Below are 22518 nucleotides of genomic sequence, written 5' to 3'. Positions count from 1 at the left end.
GGACAGTTTCCTGTGTTTAGCTGTGCGGTACCCAACGTGCCATTAATCCAGTTCCTTTCTGTTCTGGCAGGAGCGGCACGCTGCACCATAACAAGGTAAGCTGTGTGCTTGTGTGAGTGTGTGTGTGTATGTGAATTCCCAGTGAGGACGCTGACAGAAGCGATGAACCGCTTGCCATGTGACATGCAGCAGTGTCCGCGGGATTGGCTGAGCTGAACGATGACCTCAGCAAGTTTTCCTCCCTCCCTCCCAGCAGCTCTCTCTCTCCCTTCCCTCCCTCCCTCCCTTGGGATTGGCTGAGCTGAACGATGACCTCAGCAAGCTTTCCTCCCTCCCTTCCTCTCTCCCTCCCTCCTTCTCTTTCTATCTCTCTCCACTCTGCTTTTTTTCCTGCCCTCTTTTGAGCATCCTTTGGTGATCGTGTAGACCACAGCCGCAGTGGCTAGCAGCAGCATCCATGGCCTAAACGCGGAGCCCTAAAACATCCACCGGCCCGTCGTACCAGGGACACGGGGACTTTAAAGCCGAGGCTGGAAGTGTGCTCTGTTTTTTTTTTACATCTCTCCATCTGGTAACCAGGGGTTTCTCTTCTCCCCTCCTCCCGTTTCAGGCTCCTTGGAGATAGAGGAATGTAAATCTGCAATCATGATGGAAGGTGAGGGCTTGGTCTATTTTTATCTTATTGACTCCTCTTTGCCTCTCTTTGCGTGTACGGCCCGGCGTGTGCTGACTTTAAATGCCATAAACTGTCCGCCTATTTTGAGTGGCTTGATATTCCGGTAACTCAATATAGAACTGAAGGTGCTGGATATCTCAAATATAGACACACATCATCACATACACACACATCTCATATGTACACACACATATATGCATTTGTACTCTATTGTACAACAGCAGGCATATATGCAGTTTTTTTTCTTTGTGTTTTCACCTCACCCCCCTTTAGATGGCTTTTCTTTGTAAAGGATTATTTGGATTTTGCAGTTACGGCTTATGTGCCCAGCTGGCCGCCTCTGAATTCTCTTTGTATATAGAGTTCATACACATACTCACGTACACATCATACTGTAACGCAGCACTCATTTTTAATCGTGTGTCTGCTCAAGGCCATTTCTTTAGAGGTAGGTGTTCATGTGTGTAATTCAGTGTGTGCATGTGAACACCGCTGTCAGCTGTGTTTTGGAGGAAGAAACGGGATGGTTTGTTTCACATGTGTGACGGAGGTTTTTATGTAACTGTCGGCCTGACGAGAACATATCATTTATTTATAACATTGGATCAGATAAACTCAGTATCATGTCACCTGTTCCCAAACACTCTTGTCTGTCCTTTTGCATGAGTGGTTCGTGTCATTTCTGATGTACAATCATGCTAAATCCAACTCTAATTGATCGGTTAAGGGGATTTAAGCATAAAATGTTTCTACAATTTACCGTGACATAAGTAAAATGGCATGTATTCTTTGTGACATCAGATTATGTGTGTCATCCACCCCTTGTATATGGATTACAACGTGTTATGCAATTTATTGAGGCATGTGGAGAAACGTCAGAACAAACTCATTCACTCATTCTGTACATTTGCAGTATAACACATACACAAACACAAATGTGACCCTGGACCACAAAACCAGTCTTAAGTCGCTGGGGTATATTTGTAGCAATAGCCAAAAATATATTGTATGGGTCAAAATTATTGATTTTTCTTTTATGCCAAAATCATTAGGATATTAAGTAAAGCTCATGTTCCATGAAGATATTTTGTAAATTTCCTACTCTAAATATATTAAAACTTAATTTTTGATTGGTATATGCATTGCTAAGAACTTCATTGGGACAACTTTAAAGGCGATTTTTTTCAATATTTAGATTTTTTTTTGCACCCTCAGATTCCAGATCTTCAAATAGTTGTATCTCGACCAAATATTGTCCTATCCTAACAAACCATACATCAATGGAAAGCTTATTTATTCAGCTTTCAGGTGATGTATAAATCTCAATTTCCCTTATGACTGGTTTTGTGGTCCAGGGTCACATATGAATGTATATATAGTTGAATTACTGAAATGAACTTTTCCACGACATTCTAATTTATTGAGATGCACCTGTATATTTATATATATATATACAGCAAAAATTACACATTTTAGGTTTTTTAATGCATAATATATTATGAAAGAAATGTATTATGTAGATTTTACCTACATTTTGTCTACAAGGAAAGTAAAATCACTAATGTTGTGAAATCACTTAATAAATGATGTCTTAATGAAACCGTAAAACTACAGAATGGTTTCTGTGAGGGTTAGATTTAGGGTTAGGAGATATAAGTTATAATTTGCTCAGTATAAAAGCTATAAGTCAGTGGAGGTCCCCATATTGATAGAAAACCAAACGAAACGTGTGAGTGACAGATCTCAGGCCTTTAGGTGTTAGGTAACGCAGTAGCAAAAAGTAATAGCGACAGTCGCTGAAGCCTCAAATAGATGTGACAGAGGTGAGTCTCTTAGTGTGACTAGTACAGGCTTAGCCATGCGTGGATTACCTGAAGGTGTAAAATAGGAAGGTAATCCACTTCACCCGGTGTTTTCAAAATGATGCTTCCAGCCTGCTTTAACTCCCAAGCTATTTTTGCCTCTAATCAAGTCTGGTTGGAGTTGCCATGTCCACCTTGATGAATTATGAAAAAAGATAGTTTGTAGTAGGTTAATATGCATGTAGGGCTACTACTCTTTCCTGAGGATAGGAAGAGTAGAAGGGCTTTCTCACACTCAGTTTGAAACAAAGGTCAGGTATTAGGCATTTGTTTGTGGTGCACTTAAAATGGGTTGTTTCTCTTTCTTTCATTTGTTCATTCACTGTGACTTGTTACATTACATGGATATTTTGAAAGAATTATTGACCCTCTAATTGGTTCCTCATGTAAGAATCTACATTTTTCCTCTCATCCTGTTCCCATCCTCTCATCTTTGCCCTGGACATCCCAAGCCTTCTCATGGATCATTGAACCTGAATGTCAGCTATATGGAACCTCAAATCAGATCATTTGAGATACTTGAGTATATAACAAAAGGATGACAGGATGGGACAGTATTGCTGTTTCTTACCTGTTTACTGTTTCTTGCTGTTATTATGTTCAAATTAACATAATACTTTCGTTTTATTATATTTTCAAGATGCAGCTAGTGTTGTTTTTATGCTAGATCAGTGGCATGTGGTGCACAATAAGCACATGTAAGCCACATTTATGTATGCCACATTCGACCATTAAAAGCTCTTGCCTGTTATTGCAGTGGTTCCTTAATAATCGCCATCCATTTTGAGGTGAAACAACAATTAACTTGTGTCATTACCCTTTATATGTCTGCTCTGCCTGTCTGACACCAATTGTTAGTGACCCTGGCAGTGAATGGGTGGGGTTAGATTGAGCTTTTAAATAGAAGGGTTGCCATATAGACTGCTTTAAATAGTGCCAGCGGTAGTGATAGTATTTCCTGTACAGCAGCAGTTTTGCTCCACCCAACCCCATGTCAGGGATACAACAAGGGATTTTTACAAAATTCCTCCATGATTATAAAATTAGCCTTATAAATAGATAAATATATGCATTATTAAGACCTGCATATCATACTACTTAAAAAAAAAAAACTTTTTTTTGCTACTTTTACAAGCAGTATGATTGTTATTATGTGTATATAAGGTAGAGTAGCAGATGTTGTATCAGTACTATGCAGGATATACTAAATTTTGTAGTGCAGTGAATAATAATTTTTTCTCATGTTGTCATGTTGATTTTTACATTTATAACACCAAAGTATATTGGTTTTAACTGTTGCAGAATTGTAGATGTTCCAGTTGGTAGGAAAGTAAGACAATGCATCATTCACAAGTGAAATGGTGAAATAGTTTCCCGTAGTCTTAACTGTGCAGTTTTGTCTGTGTGCCATGTGGGAGTCGTAAAATAATAATTCCATTATTTCTTATTCTGCTTTTAATTAATATATTAAATTGAGTAAAGGCTAGTTGTTAGTGCTTATTTGTTACTTTGTGTAGGAGGCTTAGAGAATTGTGTGAGTAATAACATAAATGTATATACAGGCTTTCTTAAAGTAGCTGGAAATTATTTTGTTTCTGTAATATAAGGCAAAATCATCAGCCAACAAACACAAAGTCTGTTATGTAAAGTCATGATTTACAATCTTGATGAGTGAATATAAGCATTGGCCAATTTTAAGAAGTACAGAATAAACTGATGACTGTGATGTGTCTTATATTTTAGCCAATCAGAAGACTTTGAGCTGCTTTCTGCCTGTTGATCTTTGTTGGGGGCGGAGTTTGTAAAGAAGGAGTTTGTAATTCAGTGGCTAAATTTGCTGGAAATTCCAAAGAGGCCATTCACACAACTCATTTTTGTTTTGAAAAACTTTAAAACAAGAGAAATAAGGCTTGCAGCTTCTACATATAAAAAATAATATAATATAATTCATTCTGAGAGGCTCATGCAGAGACAGCACTAGTGTCAAAAAAAAAAAAAAGCATTCCTACAGATGACAGTAGAAGAGGAAGTGAACACAGACAGCATGTGAAAGGGTTCTTACTGTACTGTGGCGGGACAGAGGCCGGCTCTGGTTGTTTTGGCAGTAACTGGAGTTGAGCTGGAGCTGTATTTCCCAGCAGGCTAAAGCAAACAGTGGCTTGGCATCTGTCTGAAGAGGAAGAATATTTTTTCACTGTCTCATGATGTCAGGAGCATCCCAGTGTTAATCAGACAGTACTTCAATAATGCATATGAAGCATAGACAGGGCTCCACACATGGAGAAGTTGTCAGGAAAGAAGTTTGGATTCACGGAAAAAGTAGTTCTTAACTGGTTTTGCTTCAGGACTTATAAATATCGAACATTAAAATGTATGAATATTACATTATACTGAAAAGGCCCAACAATATGCAGAATTATTAAGGTGACAGGCTAAACTGAAAATTGACAACCTTGATGACATTATATACATGGGCACTTTGTATGAATTTTATTTATTTATTGATTTTTTTGAACCCAGTGTCTGCGCCTGTCTGCACATCAGAAGAGCCACTGGGCTTTCAGTTCACTGCGATAACACTCTCCCCGCCCCCTACTACAGAAACACTCCATGCTTTAAAGAATGAGGGCCTTTGTTCAGTGGCAACAATAGATTGGCCAAAGAACTAAGATGAACTTCGCAAAATGAGGGAAGAAGCTGAACTCATTACATGAATTAGTATATGATTTTCTAAATTATTTGTGCATGTACTTGTGTTTAGAACACAGATTTTATTTAAAATACAAGCATGCAGTATATTGGATAGTGGTTTGATATTGCACATGAAGCTGGCAGAGGTGTATTGTTTTGATTAGCCAAACAAAACATTATTAATAATACAATTAATTTAATGGTTTCAGCACTGGACTACAGTTTTTGTAGTGTGGATAGTTGAATTTTGTTGTGTTCTCAGAAAGTATCTGTCTTGAACTGACTGTGTACATTAGCTTGTATAATACGAGCTTACAGTATAATGCATTTCTGTATGTTGTATTAGTTAAAAGTGGTGGAAGCTAAATTATAATTAGCAACCTGGCCCAGGTAACATCATTCTCTGTGAGGGAAAACAACAGCAAACATGAATATTATCAATTAGTTTGATAAATACTGTGATGTTCAATTAGTTGATTGTCTCACTCTACAACATTCCATCCTGTTTATTAAAATGACATGAATCAGTCTTATAACTTTAAGTTCAAGTCCACACTAACTTCCAGTCCCTCATCGAGCAATGGCTAACTTGAGCTCTTCATTTCCATCCTGTTTGGTTCCATCCGGTTAAGCATCTTGTTAGTTTTCCTGCAATTGCGTAAATAATCAAGTTAAAATTAAAAAAGTGTCTGTGCCTGAGCTTGACCAGAGCAAATTTATGAAAGTCTGGAATGTGCTTTTATAGAAATACTTATATTGCAACAACACCGCCACAGGCTTTTTCTCTCTTGTGTGAGGAGGTGTGTGAGGAGAAGATGACTGACAGTGTAGGAATAAATACAAAGGTGCTGACAGTCACATTGGTGGAAGGGACACGTTGATATGCTGGTGATATGGTACTGAATACATTTACCATGCCATTTACTTTGTACTCTGAAGTACTTCGAAGAAGTCCATTTGATGGTTTATGTGTGATGTTAGTGTTTCGGACAGTTTAACTGTCTCAATATATAGTAGTGTTCAACATTTTGGGGTCGTTAAGATTACTTTTAATATTTTTGAAGAAGCCTCTTATGCTCACCAAGGCAGCATTTATTTTGAAAAAAAAAAACTAATATTGTGAAATGTTATTACAATTTAACTAAATATATTTTTAATATATTTTAAAATTGTAGTTTATTTATGTGACTATAAAGCTAAATAAAATAAAATCTTTTGTAACAATATAAAAGTCTTACTGTCACTTTTGATCAATTTAATTCATCCTTCCTGAATAAATTCTTACTGACCCCAATGTGTATAATATACATTTTCTCTGCCATAAACAAACATTTTCATAATTATTTACTAGTTTGAGATATTTCATTCATCAGAGTACAGTGATAGATGTGGGAATAGATGTGGAGACCCTCAGCACAGAGTACTTCGCAAATCATTTCCTGTTTACAGTATTAGAGGGGATTATATCTTTGTTTCCTTCCTCTCTTTTTACTGGTTTGCACTTTGCAAAGGTTACAGGCAGGGTTTGAAATGAACTTTTTCACTCACCAGCCAATTTAGCTACTAAATTTTTACATTGAAGTCAACTGAAATAGAAATAAAAACCGTTCTCAGTGACTTCTCTTATAAAAGAGCATTCTGTTGTAATATAGCTCACTCCAAAATGAATGTTAAATGGTAAACACTTTAAAGTTTAGTGAACATGCTGTCAGTTCATAAAGTAAGTTGCTTCCTCACAAAAGTTTGTATTTTATTACTGTCTGAAGCTCCTGGTTGGAGGACATAATTTATGAATCATAACCCGCTAAATTGGCTAGTTGATATGTGTTACCTGCCACGGTTGATTTTCATCCGCATTAGATGGGTTGGCCGGTGTTAATTTCTAATTCTGGTTGCAAGAGTTGTATGGACAGGTTGTGCCACTACTTGAAATACTTAAAACAACTGAAAATACAAGATTGCTTAATGTCTGTTGCATTTATGGTAGTGAAAGCCATTAAATAAATAAAGATGGACTGGAAGAGAGTGGCTTCAAAAGAGTTGTGATTTATTTTTTATTGGTTTGCTTCCATTACTTATTGATTAACTGTTTGTCCAGGCTTATTTATGCAGGCCTTTTCCTGTTTCCCTTCCAAACAGTGAAAATGTGTATGTGAAACGAAGTGTCATGTTCATTCAAACTGCAAACAACTTCCTCCATTTGGTTTGGTTTCATCTTGCCTAAAGGGCACCACGACAGCCAGAACTCACCAGTGTAACCTTGAAAAAATGGTGCATGACACCCCTGTATGTGAATGTGAACTTCAGTTATGATCCTGGCATTATGTGATGGTTTATCGGTTTGAATGAAGGTTACTTGAATGTGTGTACTTTCGTATATGACCCTACAGAGCCCTGTTATGCAAACAGTAGTCTTGCCTTAGAGCGAAAAAGCAATTTATTGTCCTGCCACTGTGCTCTTTGTGGGCTGATGATTGAAAGCATTAGTTCTATTGCAGGAAGGACAGATTAAGTACCTTCTGGATGGACCTTGCCCATGATATAACAGGAAAGAGCATCTGTCATCCAGACACATGTATGACGCATTAGAGAGAAAGGACCCTTGTTGCCTGTCTGTTTGTGTTCATTACAAATGAATTTCTGTGACATATGTATTTATTTCCACTTGGATAGGAAATTTATTTCTGACCATTTTATTTTAATCAAACTGTATATGTTTCGGATATCTAAACAATCGCGTATGCATTTCCTGCATGGCTGTAAATTCATGTGTACAGGCATGTGTTAGGGCCTGCTAAGCACCCTCAAACGAAATCAATAGCACCTTCAGTTAATGCTGTAATAATGGCATTTCATTACAGATTTGGTAAACTATCCAGTGCTTTATGGTTTGCGCTCTGGAGATCGGTTTCTATTTCAACATCTTTTGTAGCGTTGAACAATGTTGCCAATCACAGACATATCTGTTGATTTCTTGAACCCAACAGCCAATCAGAGGCATTTAAATTAGAATCCACTCACCGCTCAAATCACAGCAGTTTTTGTTCAGGTGTTGTGTTCAGCACGAATCATCTCATTATAACAAAGTGTAGACGTGATGTAAATAAGAGATTCATTGTGCAGCGTAGAGAACTTCATGATTATCTATATATTATTTGTAAGATCGCGATGAACTAAGATGAGTGAAAGCTTTTAGTGATTATAAAGGGAACCCTCTTGCGCTATATGGGCGGCACAAATAGCCTATATTATATATATACATATATATATATATAGAGAGAGAGAGAGAGAGCACCCTCACTAATTTAAGAAGCACCCTCAGTGATTTGATTCTGGAGCCAGGCCTGGATGGCAGATATGGTGCTGATCCATTCAGAGCTGACTGGCTGCATTAGCAGCTAAAGCATGAGCATGAGCTGCTCTCCAACCATTGTAATAAATGAGATGATAGTGTGTGTTTTACTGAAAAGGGGTTTGATAATACTTGGCATTTTCCTCAAATAGGGAACATAATAGGTTGTAAAACACTTACTTGGTCTAGTTCAACGAATGATTAGTGAAGAGAGATGGCATTGTTGATCCTCAACCTCAGAAGGTCAAATTAGATATTATGTGAGTTGCTTTAATTTATTTTCATTATGTGAGGATTGCAATATTTGCAACCCTGTTACTTTTTTAGGTTTTTTTTACATAAACATTTCATAAACATCTGCTTGTCAAGTTGTTATGTCAAGAATACTATTTCCGCGTCCAAGCCACTTTCAATTATCTCAACAGCTGTTTATAAGCATTGTTTTATCGTATTACATTTTTTAAGCTAAGCTTTCAAAAGCTCACCTTACTGTCTCTGGCTCATGGCATCCCGGACACCAATATTTTAATGATTAAAAAAAGATGAACTACTGCCTGAGATTTCGGTATGGAGATAAAGGCTAGAATCATGATATTTTGCTAGTATTACGGCACACTGTGAGTGTATATTAACACTGTTCTTGCTTTCTTTTGACATCTGACCCAGAAACGATGACACGTGACATCAGACTTAACAAGATAAATGAAAATAAATAAATAAAGTGAATTAAAAGACCAGTTTTTATTAATAAACATTTCCCATAAATTACAGAATTTAAATTAAATGGTAATTTGTAAAATAAATACATTTTACAATTTAGAACAAGATAATTACCAATCACACAGAAGATAAAATGTCACAAAATTATGTCTTTGCTAACTAAAAATAGTTAATAATAAAAAAAATAGTTCTTGACACATGACTTGAATGTTAATTCAACAGATTATTGCAAATTATGCACTGTTTTTATGAATTTAGCTGTTGGATACAGTTGAGAAGGTCAAAAGGTGGGACAGGCCAAGATCACCATTTAAAAGGGATACAGTTATTTTATGTTTAAAACTAGTTACTTCTCATTAAAGTTTGATTTTCTGTTAAATAATTATATAAAACGTTTTTTATTTCATCTAGATGTAGCCATATCAGTGGCAATTAATTTGACGTGCAGGCCATTCCATGTGTGGACCCCATGCTGCTCTGTCCCTGTCCCAAAGATGAGTCATCCTGATTAGGTTTCATTACCTCCCTGCTCTAGACAATAGAGGCTCCATTGATTTTTTATCATCAGCACAGTGGATCAGGAAAGAGAACAGGGCAAGAGAACGAATCAGCAGAATCTGAGCAGAAGGCATTGTGCAGCTGCCTTGAATTGTGTGTTGAAACTGGAGTTTGTGTGAGCCTCTCAGAAGACGGTATAGATACTGAAAAACCAGAGTCATCCAAAGACTTTGGGAAGCAAAGCAGAATGTTCTGATATTGCTGAGTGCTGCTATATTCATGTAACATAATCCATAATGTTATTCTCTTACAAAGTGCAAGATTTGTTAAACTAGTAGTACAGTTTAGATCACCACACGTTTTATGCCAATAGGCTTTAGTAATGTCACTACTAGTTGGTTGCCAGTGGTACAACATTTGATTGGCCAAAATCAGTGTAATGTATACCTGATAAAAGTACAATCGTGTACAGTATAGGTAACCTCAAAACTAAAACACCTAGGCTAAAACCCAAAGCCATGAAAGAAATGTGCTTAATTTTGTTACTGTTAAGCTTAGGTTTTGTCTATATTACATGTTTCTACAATCCTAATGGCAAGAATGTACCCAACTGACTTTCTCAAGTTCGCTTTTGTGCTGAGGACATGAAGAGCATCAGCTGGTGAGGCCTGAAGGCTAAATCAGACCTTTGAGAAACCACACTGCTGCTCTCTCCTGTCTTTCTCCATCATGTGAAATGTATGCAGATGTTTCATCATCAGTAACTATCTCTTGCAGAAGGATTGGATTTGTACTTACATTTTTTGAGTAGTGTTTTTTATTAAGTACATTTTTTTCTGAGTAGAAGTGGAGCAGTAAACACTATAAACATATACAATATAGAACCATCTAATTTTTATGATCTTTCTTTTTTTTAAACTTGTAACTTGTAACGTAACAATTCTGATTCTGATTCTGATTCTGATTCTGATGTTTAAAATATATAGCGTTTTGCTGATCCCACTTTCTTAATCTGGTGCCAGACCTTTGTTCATGCCCCTTTTAACACTCCTCATTTCAAATACTGATTGCAAGCATAATGACAAAGGCTCAGTATAGTAATAGTAGATTTTTAATTTGCTGCTGCTGCTGTTGTTGTTATAAAGATGTTTAGAGATTAGAATTATAATTTTTTTTTTAATAGCTGTACTATCTCTGTGTGGGTGGTGGAGGAAAAGAGCAATCTGGGTCCGCATGGACCAAACCCATCACAAACATAGTTGGTGCTGCGCTCAAATCCAGATGAAGGGAACTCCCATGTGCAAAGTCAAGATTAAAGATAGAGGTTAATGTAAGAAACCCACGGACACTCCTTAAAAAGCCACTTCCATGGAGAAAGTCATGAGGGAAAGAGAGAACAGTACTTACAGATAGGAAACTGTAGGAGAAAGTTTGTTTTTTCTGTTTCGAAACAGTTCCTGGGATAGGGAAAAAATAAAAACATCAGACAAATTGGACTTGATTCCATGTAACAGACCATGTCCAAACCCAGTTGACCCAGAATTTCCTGTGCTATTGTAGTTCTAGGTATTATAGAAAAGTAGTGTTTTAGTTATATAAAACATGAAATGGAAATTCACTCTATTTTGCATCCTAAATGCATCTTTTTGTGGAAGCCCATTTTCACCATGGAATAAAAACTGGTCACACTTTTGTTGAGGGAGCAATTCTCACTATTAACTAACTATAAACTACAACTTTTGCCTTGACAAACTCCTAATGTGCTACTTATTAATAGTTAGTATAGGTAGTTGTTAAATTTAGGAATGGGGTAGGATTAAGGGATCTAAAATATGGTCAAGTAGAATAAGGCGTAATTATGTGCTTTATAAGTACTAAAAAAACAGCCAATATGGTAGTAATATGCATGCTAGTTAATACTGAGAATTGATCCTTAAAATAAAGTGTTTCCAAGGAAATTCTCACAATTCGGGCTTTGTTTCTCTCTTTCAAAGTCAGAATTGTGAGATTTAAACTCAGAATTCTGACCCTTTTTCTCGCAATTCTGAGAAGAATTGCAAGAAAAAAAGTCAGAATTGTGATATTTAAACTCGAGATAAAACGTTGCTCAAAATATATATATTTTTTATTTCATGGTGGAAACAGATATGATTATCCATATGATGATAATATTGTGTGTTATTCTTCCATGCATGTTTCTTTTTTGTTTTTTTGAGCTCACAATTTTTTTTATCAAAATGTTGCAACTCGATCATCTCAGATGAAATGACAGACTCCTCTCTAGTGATGTATGGTGGACTTATCCAGTCATATAACCTGCTTAAACTCTGTTATTTTCTTAAAATCAACTGAAAGCTTGCATTCAGATCTGCCTCCATCCAATCAACAAACGATGGATAGAACAAAGTCTCCAACCTACATTTAGTTTCTTATTCAATAATCCATTTCACTTGGATATGTCAAATTGCTGTTGTTACTTCAGTTACATCATGACTTTAAGCTCTCTAGCAGTCTTTTCTCAGGTCTAATATGCCATTTGTGTTTTGTATTGAACATTATTTAAACAAACACCTATTTTATAGTTTATTGAAAATGACCATAATGGCCAAAATTATACTTGTATCAAAATTCATGATAGGATTGTATTGTACAAAACTGCCTGTGGCTTAGCAAGTAGAAAAAGGAACTGTAAATGATGGGATTTTTTGAGCTTGTTGGTGTTGCATTGAGGCCGAAGCAGCTGATCTTTTAATGTTCAGTGTGTGTGAGCTTCCCTGTGCTGTGACTCTCTTTCCATCTGCTTCTGTGTCTCATGATGCTCCATCTGCTTCTCAACAAAGAATCTTCATTCACTGCCAGTATTGAATCAATTCAATGTGAAGATTGTCTTTAATAAACAAGATTTCCATGTGAATCTTAAGTGGTGTCTGGCTGAAGATGAAGCCTGTGGTCTGGAGGATCAAGTATGTCCAAGTTTGGTTTTGATAGACCAGTGTTAAGGGAGCTACATTAAATCTGTAGCTCATCAAGTTATAAGCTAATCATAATTTGAAGAAGTTCCATTACTACTCTGTAAAAAAAAAATATTGTAAATCTAACGGTAAAAGACTGTAAAAATGCTACCGTAAAAACCTATTCATTGGTTAACGGTAAGTTCCCTTACAATATACGGTGAACTGTAATGGACATTTCATGTAATTTTACGGTAAAATACAGTTTTTGAAATGAACAAAAACATTGTGTAATTTACACTGAAAAATCGTAAATTGACATTCCCAGAATTCCCAGAGTTTCCTCTTAGTTTTTTCTTATCTGTTGTTAAATTAATGTTTTTTGCATTACGTTTGTGTCGCGTGTTACCATGATGGTGTTTAGTATTTGTGTGAATGACAGTGCACCTTCTATATATTATGTATATTTCTCCTCAGCATGTGGAAAAGCTGCTTGTGATGAGCTTTGCTTCATCACTTTCTCATCACCACCTATTTTTGGTGGTTATCAGTGTATCACAAAGGTACTAAACAGATTTCAGTACTTCAGTAGGTTGGTATATTAACATTATATCAGCTCATGAAATACGTTTTTTAAATGTAAATTTAAGTTAAAGCCGTAAAACCTAAAAAGTTGCCTGTAGTGTTATTGATTCCATGCATACTAAATAATATAATTTAATTAGCTGCATTGCTACTTTTAGTTGCTAACACTGTGACTTACTAGTTTTTCTCTGTTATCACCTGCTACAGTTTTTTTTTGCCAGTCTTACAATTGATTGCCATCAGCATTCATTGCGCTCAGACACTTGGACTAAGCCATTTGGTTGGTTGTTTCGCTGGCAGTCAGCTCAAGGACTTGGCACATGTCACATACACTGGCACGAGAGCTGTACTTCCCCTCTTTAGTCTTACACAGAGTGCCCAGACCTCTACCAGATCTTGTGTGATTCAACATAATTGCTCCAGAGCACTTCAGTTTCATTTTTACCACTTGTAATTTAAGGAGTTATATGGTAATTGACAATAATGTATACATTATTTTATTTTATTTGTGAAATATCAGCCAACAATTCCTGAATTCTCGTCATTCTTGTCGCATTTCACTTTATAAGCTCTTAGGACTATTGTTGCTCAAATGTACTGAATTGCTAACCTATACTTATGACTTTGAGAATCATGTAGTGGTCATCGCAGCTTATTTTTGCACTTATTTTTGGGACATTCGCCTGTACCAGAGCAGGTTGCTCAAGGGAATAATGGGAATAATAGTGCCATTTCCTTCTAGAAGGCATGTAAACCTGACCTTTATGGATGCTGTGCAGGAATATATGAAATACGGCGAACAGTTCTTAAATGTCAGTGACTTAAATGCATATTTCTTAGTAGAAATGAAGACATTCATATTTTTTCCACCAACCACCCATTGTAGGATATCATGAAAGCTTCTTAGAAAGAGAGGATGTTACGCAAACATTGGCACCGTTAACATTAATTAAATTTAAGAGCTATTTTCTCTGTAAGAGTTTAATTAATGTCAAAAGACTTTTTTTTTGCATTCAGTGATTATTCATATAATCACTGCTTTAGCAATGCCATTAATCCATTATATTACAAGATAAAAGTAGAAGTGAGATGTCATGATTCTCTTTTGTCCCCAGAGAGTAGGAACAAATCTTCACAGCCATTTCCAATGTGAAGGTTTTTTTTTACATGTGCAGGTGCAGTGAGTGTTTACTGTTCGTTTTGTAAACACTCAATTATTCTGCGTGACTGTTGGTGTATTTCCATAACAATGGAAAAACGGCCTTCACCATCCTTTTAACCAAATGAGTTGGCCAGGTTTAAGTGTTTGTTAGTCATAACGTGTCCATGCAACGTGACTGGGCATTGTACTTGACTGCAAGTGAAGGAACCCAGCAGAAAAAAATATCATTACAGCATCTTAGTAAACTTCTTCATAAAACAGCCAAATTGAAGTGGATTTCTGAAGAGGTCTTCAGAAAGCATGAGATTTACATTCCACTGTTGAGTGTTTCCTTGGTCTTCTCCAGGTTAATCTCAGCCTCACTTGCCCCATACTTCTGCTTGTTTTGTTTGTTAAGATGTTGTAATTTTAAAGTTGTAATTTTAAAATTATATTTAATATAGCCTACACTGTGTTTTAGTTATGACATGACTGGATACGTGGTTGTATGAGTCACACAGGCTGAAGGTAACATTCAGTTTGCTGAATAATTGGCATGTTTAAATGAACTGGCATATTTAGTGATTGTTAAAAGCAATCACATTAATTTAAATGGCAAAACGTCTAAATACTGTTTAGAAAACGGCTAAGATTTTCCAGTGTAATGTAATGTAATGTAATATAATATAATATCATAATTTATTTTTTATTAAACTGTTTGGGCTCAGTAAGATTTTTTGATGCGTTAAATTCATCAAAAGTGACAGTAAAGACTTTTACATTGTATATCAAAATATAAATTTAGTTTATACATTTTCTATTCATCAAAGAATCCTGAAAATATGCATCACAAAAATTGTTGCTACAAAAATATTAAATAGCACTGTTTTCAAAATTGATAATAAGAAATGTTTCTTGAGCACCAAATCTGCACATTAGAATGATTTCTGAAGTGACACTGAAGACTGGAGTAATGGCTGCTGAAAAATTAGCTTTGACATCATCACACTTTAAAAAAAACTTTATTAATAATTTGAAATAAACAGTTATTAAAATAGTTATTGTAACAATGTTACTGTAACATTAAATGTAACAATATTACTGTTTTTACTGTATTTTGATTAAAATAAATGCAGCCTTGGTGAGCATAAGAGGCTTTTTTCAAAAACATTAACACAATTCTGACCCCAAATTGGCAAGCTTAACATACTGTAATATGTAATATCCATAATATTTTATTTTAATATAAGGTATTAATACAGTAACTTCAAAGAGATACTAGAAATAACAAGGCCATTAACGCAATCTTGGTTGTAACGTTTGAGAAAATAATTGTTATGCCAAAGATTAATATAGCTTATGATACTTGTTTTGATAAATGTTTTTTTTTTTTTAGGAGAAGTTATAAAAGCTTTATCAACCTTTCATGAACAGTTAATTTAGTTGCATTCACAAAGAACTGAACACAGTCCCATCAATCATGTATGTATGTTTGCAGAGTGGAAAAATGCATAATGCATGTTATAGCATTGAGTCTAGAGGCAGACTTGGCAACCCCATTTACTCCATGTTCAACAGCTTAATAAGTAGAGCCGTTGGGTAATAGTTTTCTCTGTGCTGGCAAAACATGAGTTGCTACAAGCTATTAGTAATATATCAGCCAACAAAATATTTTCCTTTCTTCCAGTACTGTACTTTATCCTTTCAGGAGTATTGTTGTTGAAGTAATCAAAATGTGTTCATTATTAAAACATTATTATAAACATTATTAAATCATTTTAATTCTTTAAAACTGACATTTTTGGTGGTAGAGAATAGTCAATCATTTTATTATGTAACCTACCTGCTGTTTAAAGTCACCAGCTGATTATAACTGCATTTCTCTCAGAACCTTTCCTGTAGGTTATTGCTTGTTTGTGTGTTCAGGATTTTTTTATTATTTTGTTATTTCTTTTTTTCATGAACCTCAAGATCTGATCTGGCTATAAATGTAGCCATCTGTCTTCAGACTTGTTAATGAATATTCTCAGATTAAGATTTGCACTCTGTGATTTAGGAGGTCATTAGCTGTGCGGATCATTACAGAACGAGTTTAAGATTATTGCTTGTGCTCTGATCTCTTCTCTCAGTGTGATGGCTCAACTCTCCAGATGAACTGATTGTTAAGCATTAATCCCTGTCTAAGTCAATCTGCCATGCTACCTCTGGCAGTGATATATTAGAATTGAAAAACCCAGCAGATTTATCTTAGTGTCTCTTGTTTGTTCCTCTTTATCTCCTTCTGAATACCAGTAGGAACTGGACCCTGCCTCATTTAATGGCCTTCCTCTGAAGTTGCAGGAGTTATGTTTATGATGGAAATGCTCTTGTTTGTTATAGGTGCTTTGATACTACAACCATTTGGAGGCTTAATGAGGGGGAGGATATTTCGGAGTCTTAATAGTTTTCTGCCCTTGACCCTTTGATGACATCAGTGGTTTCACTGTTCTATAATAGGAAATGTCATTCAAATTCATGCATTTCACAATGTTATTTATTGTATGAACACTTTTCACAAGATGCATTTTCACAGTTAACTTTGTAAATCTAGCAAAAAATGTAAAGTACATTTATAAGACTATACTTTGTATCATATTTGTATATTCTTTGTATTGCATTATATTAACTTAGCATTAAAGGGGTCATATGATGCGATAAACGAAGCGTTTGAGAGAGGCGGGCATAGAGGACCTACAATAATGTACAGTATTTGAAAAATAATGTGTTTTTTGAACATTAAAGCATGTCAACATATTCTGTTACACCAAATATACAAAATAATGATCTTTAAAAAAAGCATCATATGACCCCTTTAAATGTTTAGAAAACTACTTAACGGTTCTGTGTGAGTGTTTCTAATAACAAATGTGATATCTTTCTCTCTTCAAACTACCATAATCAAGCTCTCTCCCTCTTTTGAGAAGTCATAGATTTTATTTTTGCTATTAGATCAAATGAAAATGTAATAATTCTATTTAAAAATTCTATTTTTTAGAAAATTATATTTTCAAAACTGTAGGTTCCTTCACCACTGCTGTATAGAAGTTTACCTAACTGTGATGACTTCTGCTTCTGAGAACCCTGGAAATGTAAAAAATGTTTGCAGTATTTCTTCTGTTAAATGCAAAAGGAGTTATTTATAGTAGAATGTCCAGTGCTCTTCTGTACAATGAAAGTGAACATTTTCAGTGTGTTCATCACGTAAAGCTATCATATGACATCAAAAGACTTGAAATATAACACACAAGTCATACAGTTATGTACTAATTTTATGATGCTTTTTTGTGCTTTAACTTTCATTTTATAATAGAGAACAGCTTGAACATTCTGCTAAACATCTCCATTCAGGTTTGGAATGACATGAGGGTAAATAAATGATGACAGAATTCATTTTGGGTGATTTTCTCAGTGTCACAACGGAATCATGTGCCTTAAGGATTATCTTTCTGGCTTTCCAAAATGCCTCTGTTTTCCAAAACAGTCTTCTGTCTCATCGTTTACTTTGTCTTTGTCTTAGTGATGAGCACAGGCCGTTCTTCTTCTGACCCAGTTTCCCCAGTGGTGGACATTTTTCCTCTGGGGGGCTTGAGATTTCAAGCAGAGTGTGTCTTTTGAGTCATTTATCTGCTTCTGTGTGGATGAGAGCTTGTGAGCTTGTGTGTGTTGGTCTTTTGAGCACATGGTGTATGGTGAAGCCACCTGGACTCAATTAAGGGAATAGGCTATTTGGTTCACATTTTGTGCTCAAAGCTAATGAACATTTTAGGTAAAATGACAGAATAGATGATAAGGGCCCTTGGCTTTCTGTTAATTTGTGCAGTTTTACAGTATGTTGACTGCAAATGTTTGGAGTGGAATTTGAAGTACATTTTATATTGGTGCTTATATTGGTTAATACAAATCTATAGACAAATACGTAAGCTGTACAGTGCATGCCAAAACCCAGCTGTTTATCTCAGTTCAGCTGTTATGGAGTTCTCTCTGAGAAGCTCAATGGTCCATTTGTTAATGAATAAGAGCTCTCACTTATTAAAAAGTACTATTGTAATCCCATGTTATTTTGAACTGTTGATGTACCGTGATAATGCTATGTATTTATATGACCATGTCATGAAACGACCATTTGCATCATGGCCATGATGAACACCCTACCACAACCCTGGTCTTAAACTTACTCCTTTTCTTCCTTTTTATCTGTCTCTCTTTGCCTCTTTCATATAGAGGATGCAATTCAACAGAATTGTTGATTTACTTTGTGAGCCCCCAGCTGATTTTGAAGCTTGACTAAATTATGCTGGTACATTGTTTTGCTGTTTGCTGAGTTAATGTTGTTGTTGATTCAGTAGTCAGTTGTTAATTGTTATATGGTGATTGCTGATTGTCATCATTATTGAGGTCTGTGTTTATCTATATAAAACTATTGCACAATGTTTTTGCTTTGCAGGATGTTCTCCTCTTCAGAGGAGTTCTCTTTTGCGAGTTCCCTTTATACTTTACATTATATATATTCATAAAGAATGGACTGACACATTAATGCTTATTTTGGTGTATATATAATACACACACACACACACAACCTTGTTTCAAAAATTGGGAATAATTATGAGTTTTTAAAATGTTTTTAAAAGATGTATCTTATGTTCACCAAGACTATAATTACATTATATATAATGTATATATAAAATGGAATTTATTTCTGTGATGGCACAGCAGAATTATTGTTATTATTATCAATGTTGTTGACTACAGATTAATATTTTGCTTAATATTTTTGTGGAAACCATGGTAAATTTTTTCAGGATTCTTTAATGAAAAATAAAGTTCAAAAGAACAGCATTTTATTTAAAATCTTTGGTAAAATTATACATGTCTTTACAGCCACTTTCAATTCAATTAACGTATCCTTGCTGAATAAAAGACTTAATTTCTATATTCTGTCTTACCCCAAACTTTTGAATTGTACTGTATCATGGTTTCCACAAAAATATTAAGCAGCAAAAACTGTTTTCAAGATTGATAATAATAAGAAATGTTTCTTAAGCACCAAATCAGCATTTCAGAAGGATCATGTGACACTGAAGTCTGGTGTAATGGCTGCTGAAAATTTTGCTTTAAAATATAAAAGAGTTGTTTTGAATTGTAATAATATTTCACAATATTACTGTCTTTACTGTATTTAATTGTATTCTACTGTATTGTATTTTATACTATATTGCATGCTTTTATATGATGTCATCTGTACTTGGTAACGTGGACAAAGTTCTTTGTGATGGAATATTGCCATGTCTCTAGCATTTACAGTAGTGTTTGTTGGGTAAAAAACTCCAGGAAGCTCCAGAAAACTTTCTTGGCTATAGTAGCAGAATGAAGAAAATAAATCTTTCTTAAACATGAGTTGGACTGATGTCACAGGTGATTGCCAGCTCTGTGGCACCTACAATTAATCTTTGTTGCTGTTAACCACTACTTTTCCTGTTTGCTTAAGATTTGTCCCTGGACGGTTAGCGCTGTCATTTTCTCTGGCCTTCACTCCATGAGTTAGCTACTGGTAAACACGTTACCACTTCCATCATCATGCTTACATGCGAATGCTATTATTTTCATAGCCATTAATTAGTGTTATGCTGTGTTTAGAAATCCCTGTTGTCAAAAAATAGACTTAAGCCATCTCATGGGGGTTAGCTTATATGGAAAGTGTGACTACGCTGGAGTTTGTGTGTTCTCAGAGGCCATAATCTGCTTTAGCAGCTTGTTCGAATGCATCCCAAACTGTACTGATAAACTGTAGTTGCTTTTGTGTTTGCCAGTATGTGGATTTAGGTGAAATTGTGATATGTCAGGGTTCAGATTTAAAGCTTGATAGAGCTTGAAATATGTGAACCAAAGATGACGCAGCAGTGCTTTTTTAAGAGCTCTTTTGACTTGCACTAACAACAAAGTAGCAAAAACTAGCATGTTTTGCAAAGTGCCATGGTGCGAGAAACTGCTAATCATTTAGTGACATATTTCAAAGTATCATGTTGCTATTTTTGATGCCACCATTGCATTATGGTACCTCTGCAATTCTCTTTTGTAAGGGTGGCATCTGTTTTCATCAAATTTACTCTTTTAAGAGCATGGAAATCTTTCATCCAGGCTGAACAGCCTTGAACTACTACCTATTGCTTACTGAATTACATCCCTTAAGTATATTGTTCATAGCAAAACAATTATTTTTTCTGCCTAAAATAGCGTAAACAACCTAACCACTAATTACATAAAATCTTAATTGCTTCAAACCTGTCTCAAGAGCTCTTTGACTATAAACATATTATTAATCTATCCACCCTGAAAGGCAAAACTGCTGGATTGCTTCTGTAGCATTATAAAGGCCCGCATACCATACTCTACCAGAAGATCCTGATTATGTAATAGTCCACTTAATGCAATCATAATGGTAAATGCAAAAAAGTCTAAGCCTGATTCATATCAGAATTGTTCTGCTAGACACATGATTTGAGAGTTGTCAGCATGTTAAGTTTCAAGGAGATATAAACAGTATAAGGAAAATGCCCTTAACTGATAATTTTGTTACTTTGTTAGGCCACTCTGATATTGTATAAGCTGCAAAAATATGTTATTGGTAGTGTTTCTTATTTTTGTTCTTTTGTACCTATTTCTTTTGGTTGCACCCTTTAGCTACCTGACCAAAAACATATATAATTTTTTTTTATTTATTTATTTAATTTATAAATAAATTATATTGTATAATTATGTATTATATATTAATTTGCCTATATATTAAAAATAAATATATTAAAATATATAAGTTATAAAATAAATACTTTATATTTTTTTATAAAATGTTTTAATATATTAAATATATTAAATTCCATAAATTAAGATAACTTTTTATCAAGATAACAACAACAAGATACAAACTGGATAGTAGCAGTTCGAACTGTAAAAAGAGTCCTGCCCAAATGACTAAAACATTCAGGTGTTCAAAAGGCCTGGATCAAGTCCATTTTCAGGTCTTTCCTTGACCTGTTTTATTCCCTTTACAGAGCAGATCTGTGAATAAGGCTGTCAGCTTCTGTTTTCACATTAGTCTTTAACACTTTTACCTCTGGGGATTTGTGTATTTAATATTTTGTATATTTTGTACATTTAATTACATGCACAACCCTGTGAAGCTTTTGAGTCATCACTTCATGACTAGTTGAAGTGCACGAAGTAGAGCGACTAATTTCCTGATGTTCAATTTTGTATCTTTTCTGCGTCATTGTTTGTCTTTTTGTAGCACACTTCACTGACCGTCCTCTCCGCTGTGAACTCCCTTTACAATTGCTCCTCCTTAGTTATATTATTGACTGACTTGTTTTTTAATTAGACAAAAGGAACATTTGCTTAGATGGAATGTGTAAAGAACAGTGGAACATGTAAGGCAATGTCTGGGAATTTTCTTTGATGGCTCTGAGAAATAGAGTCTCTCTGTCTTCTCGCTCTCAGCCAGACAGCAGCATTTGAGCCTGTGGATGTGTTAGGAAATATTTAGTAAAGATCAATAATGCCATCCGCCATGTTGGAGCTCCCTGTTGCTGCAGAGGCTTGAGTGGATCAATGCCTGACTCAGAGCCCTGCAGGCCCCATAGCTGTGAGGCGGATATGCCCCTGCTACACAATCATGTCCTCATGACTATATGGGTATTTACTGTAAATTTGGTTTGAGGATGTTTTGACTATTTAAATTATATGGGGACCATGATTCATTTTACTCCAGAGAATATTTATTCAGTCTGGGGTTATTTTTGAAAGTCAATTGCTGTATAGACATTTAGGTTAAAGTCTTTGCTACAAAACAACAGCCACTGAAACCACCATCTGTGTACTAAAGGACTGTTGATTTAACACTCTTTAGGCATGTTGTCACAATGGGAACCTATTATTTATTGGTCTTGATTTGAAATATGATCTACAATGGCACTTTGATAAGTTAAAATATTATATATATATATATATAT

The 22518-nt window shown here is 35.2% G+C and overlaps 1 protein-coding gene across 13 annotated transcripts in view; it reads left to right on the top strand.

Moving 5' to 3' along the window:
• The first annotated feature begins 371 nt into the window (after window positions 1-371).
• Window positions 372-22518, top strand: part of LOC107692370 (SH3GL interacting endocytic adaptor 1) — a 61193-nt gene continuing 39046 nt past the window's right edge. For 9 of the 13 annotated variants that reach the window (XM_016491377.1, XM_016491384.1, XM_016491380.1 and 6 more), the window contains exon 1: window positions 374-655. In XM_016491377.1, coding sequence (XP_016346863.1) covers window positions 646-655 — 10 coding nt within the window. In that variant the 5' untranslated portion in view covers window positions 374-645. Of the gene's footprint in view, window positions 656-22518 lie in introns of all 13 variants that reach the window. The other 4 variants (XM_016491375.1, XM_016491381.1, XM_016491374.1 and 1 more) reach the window with 2 other exon arrangements.

This window comes from Sinocyclocheilus anshuiensis, unplaced genomic scaffold (assembly GCF_001515605.1).
Source record: "Sinocyclocheilus anshuiensis isolate Anshui unplaced genomic scaffold, SAMN03320099.WGS_v1.1 scaffold70, whole genome shotgun sequence".
NCBI lineage: Eukaryota > Metazoa > Chordata > Actinopteri > Cypriniformes > Cyprinidae > Sinocyclocheilus > Sinocyclocheilus anshuiensis.
This window is presented reverse-complemented; position numbering and strand designations above follow the sequence as displayed.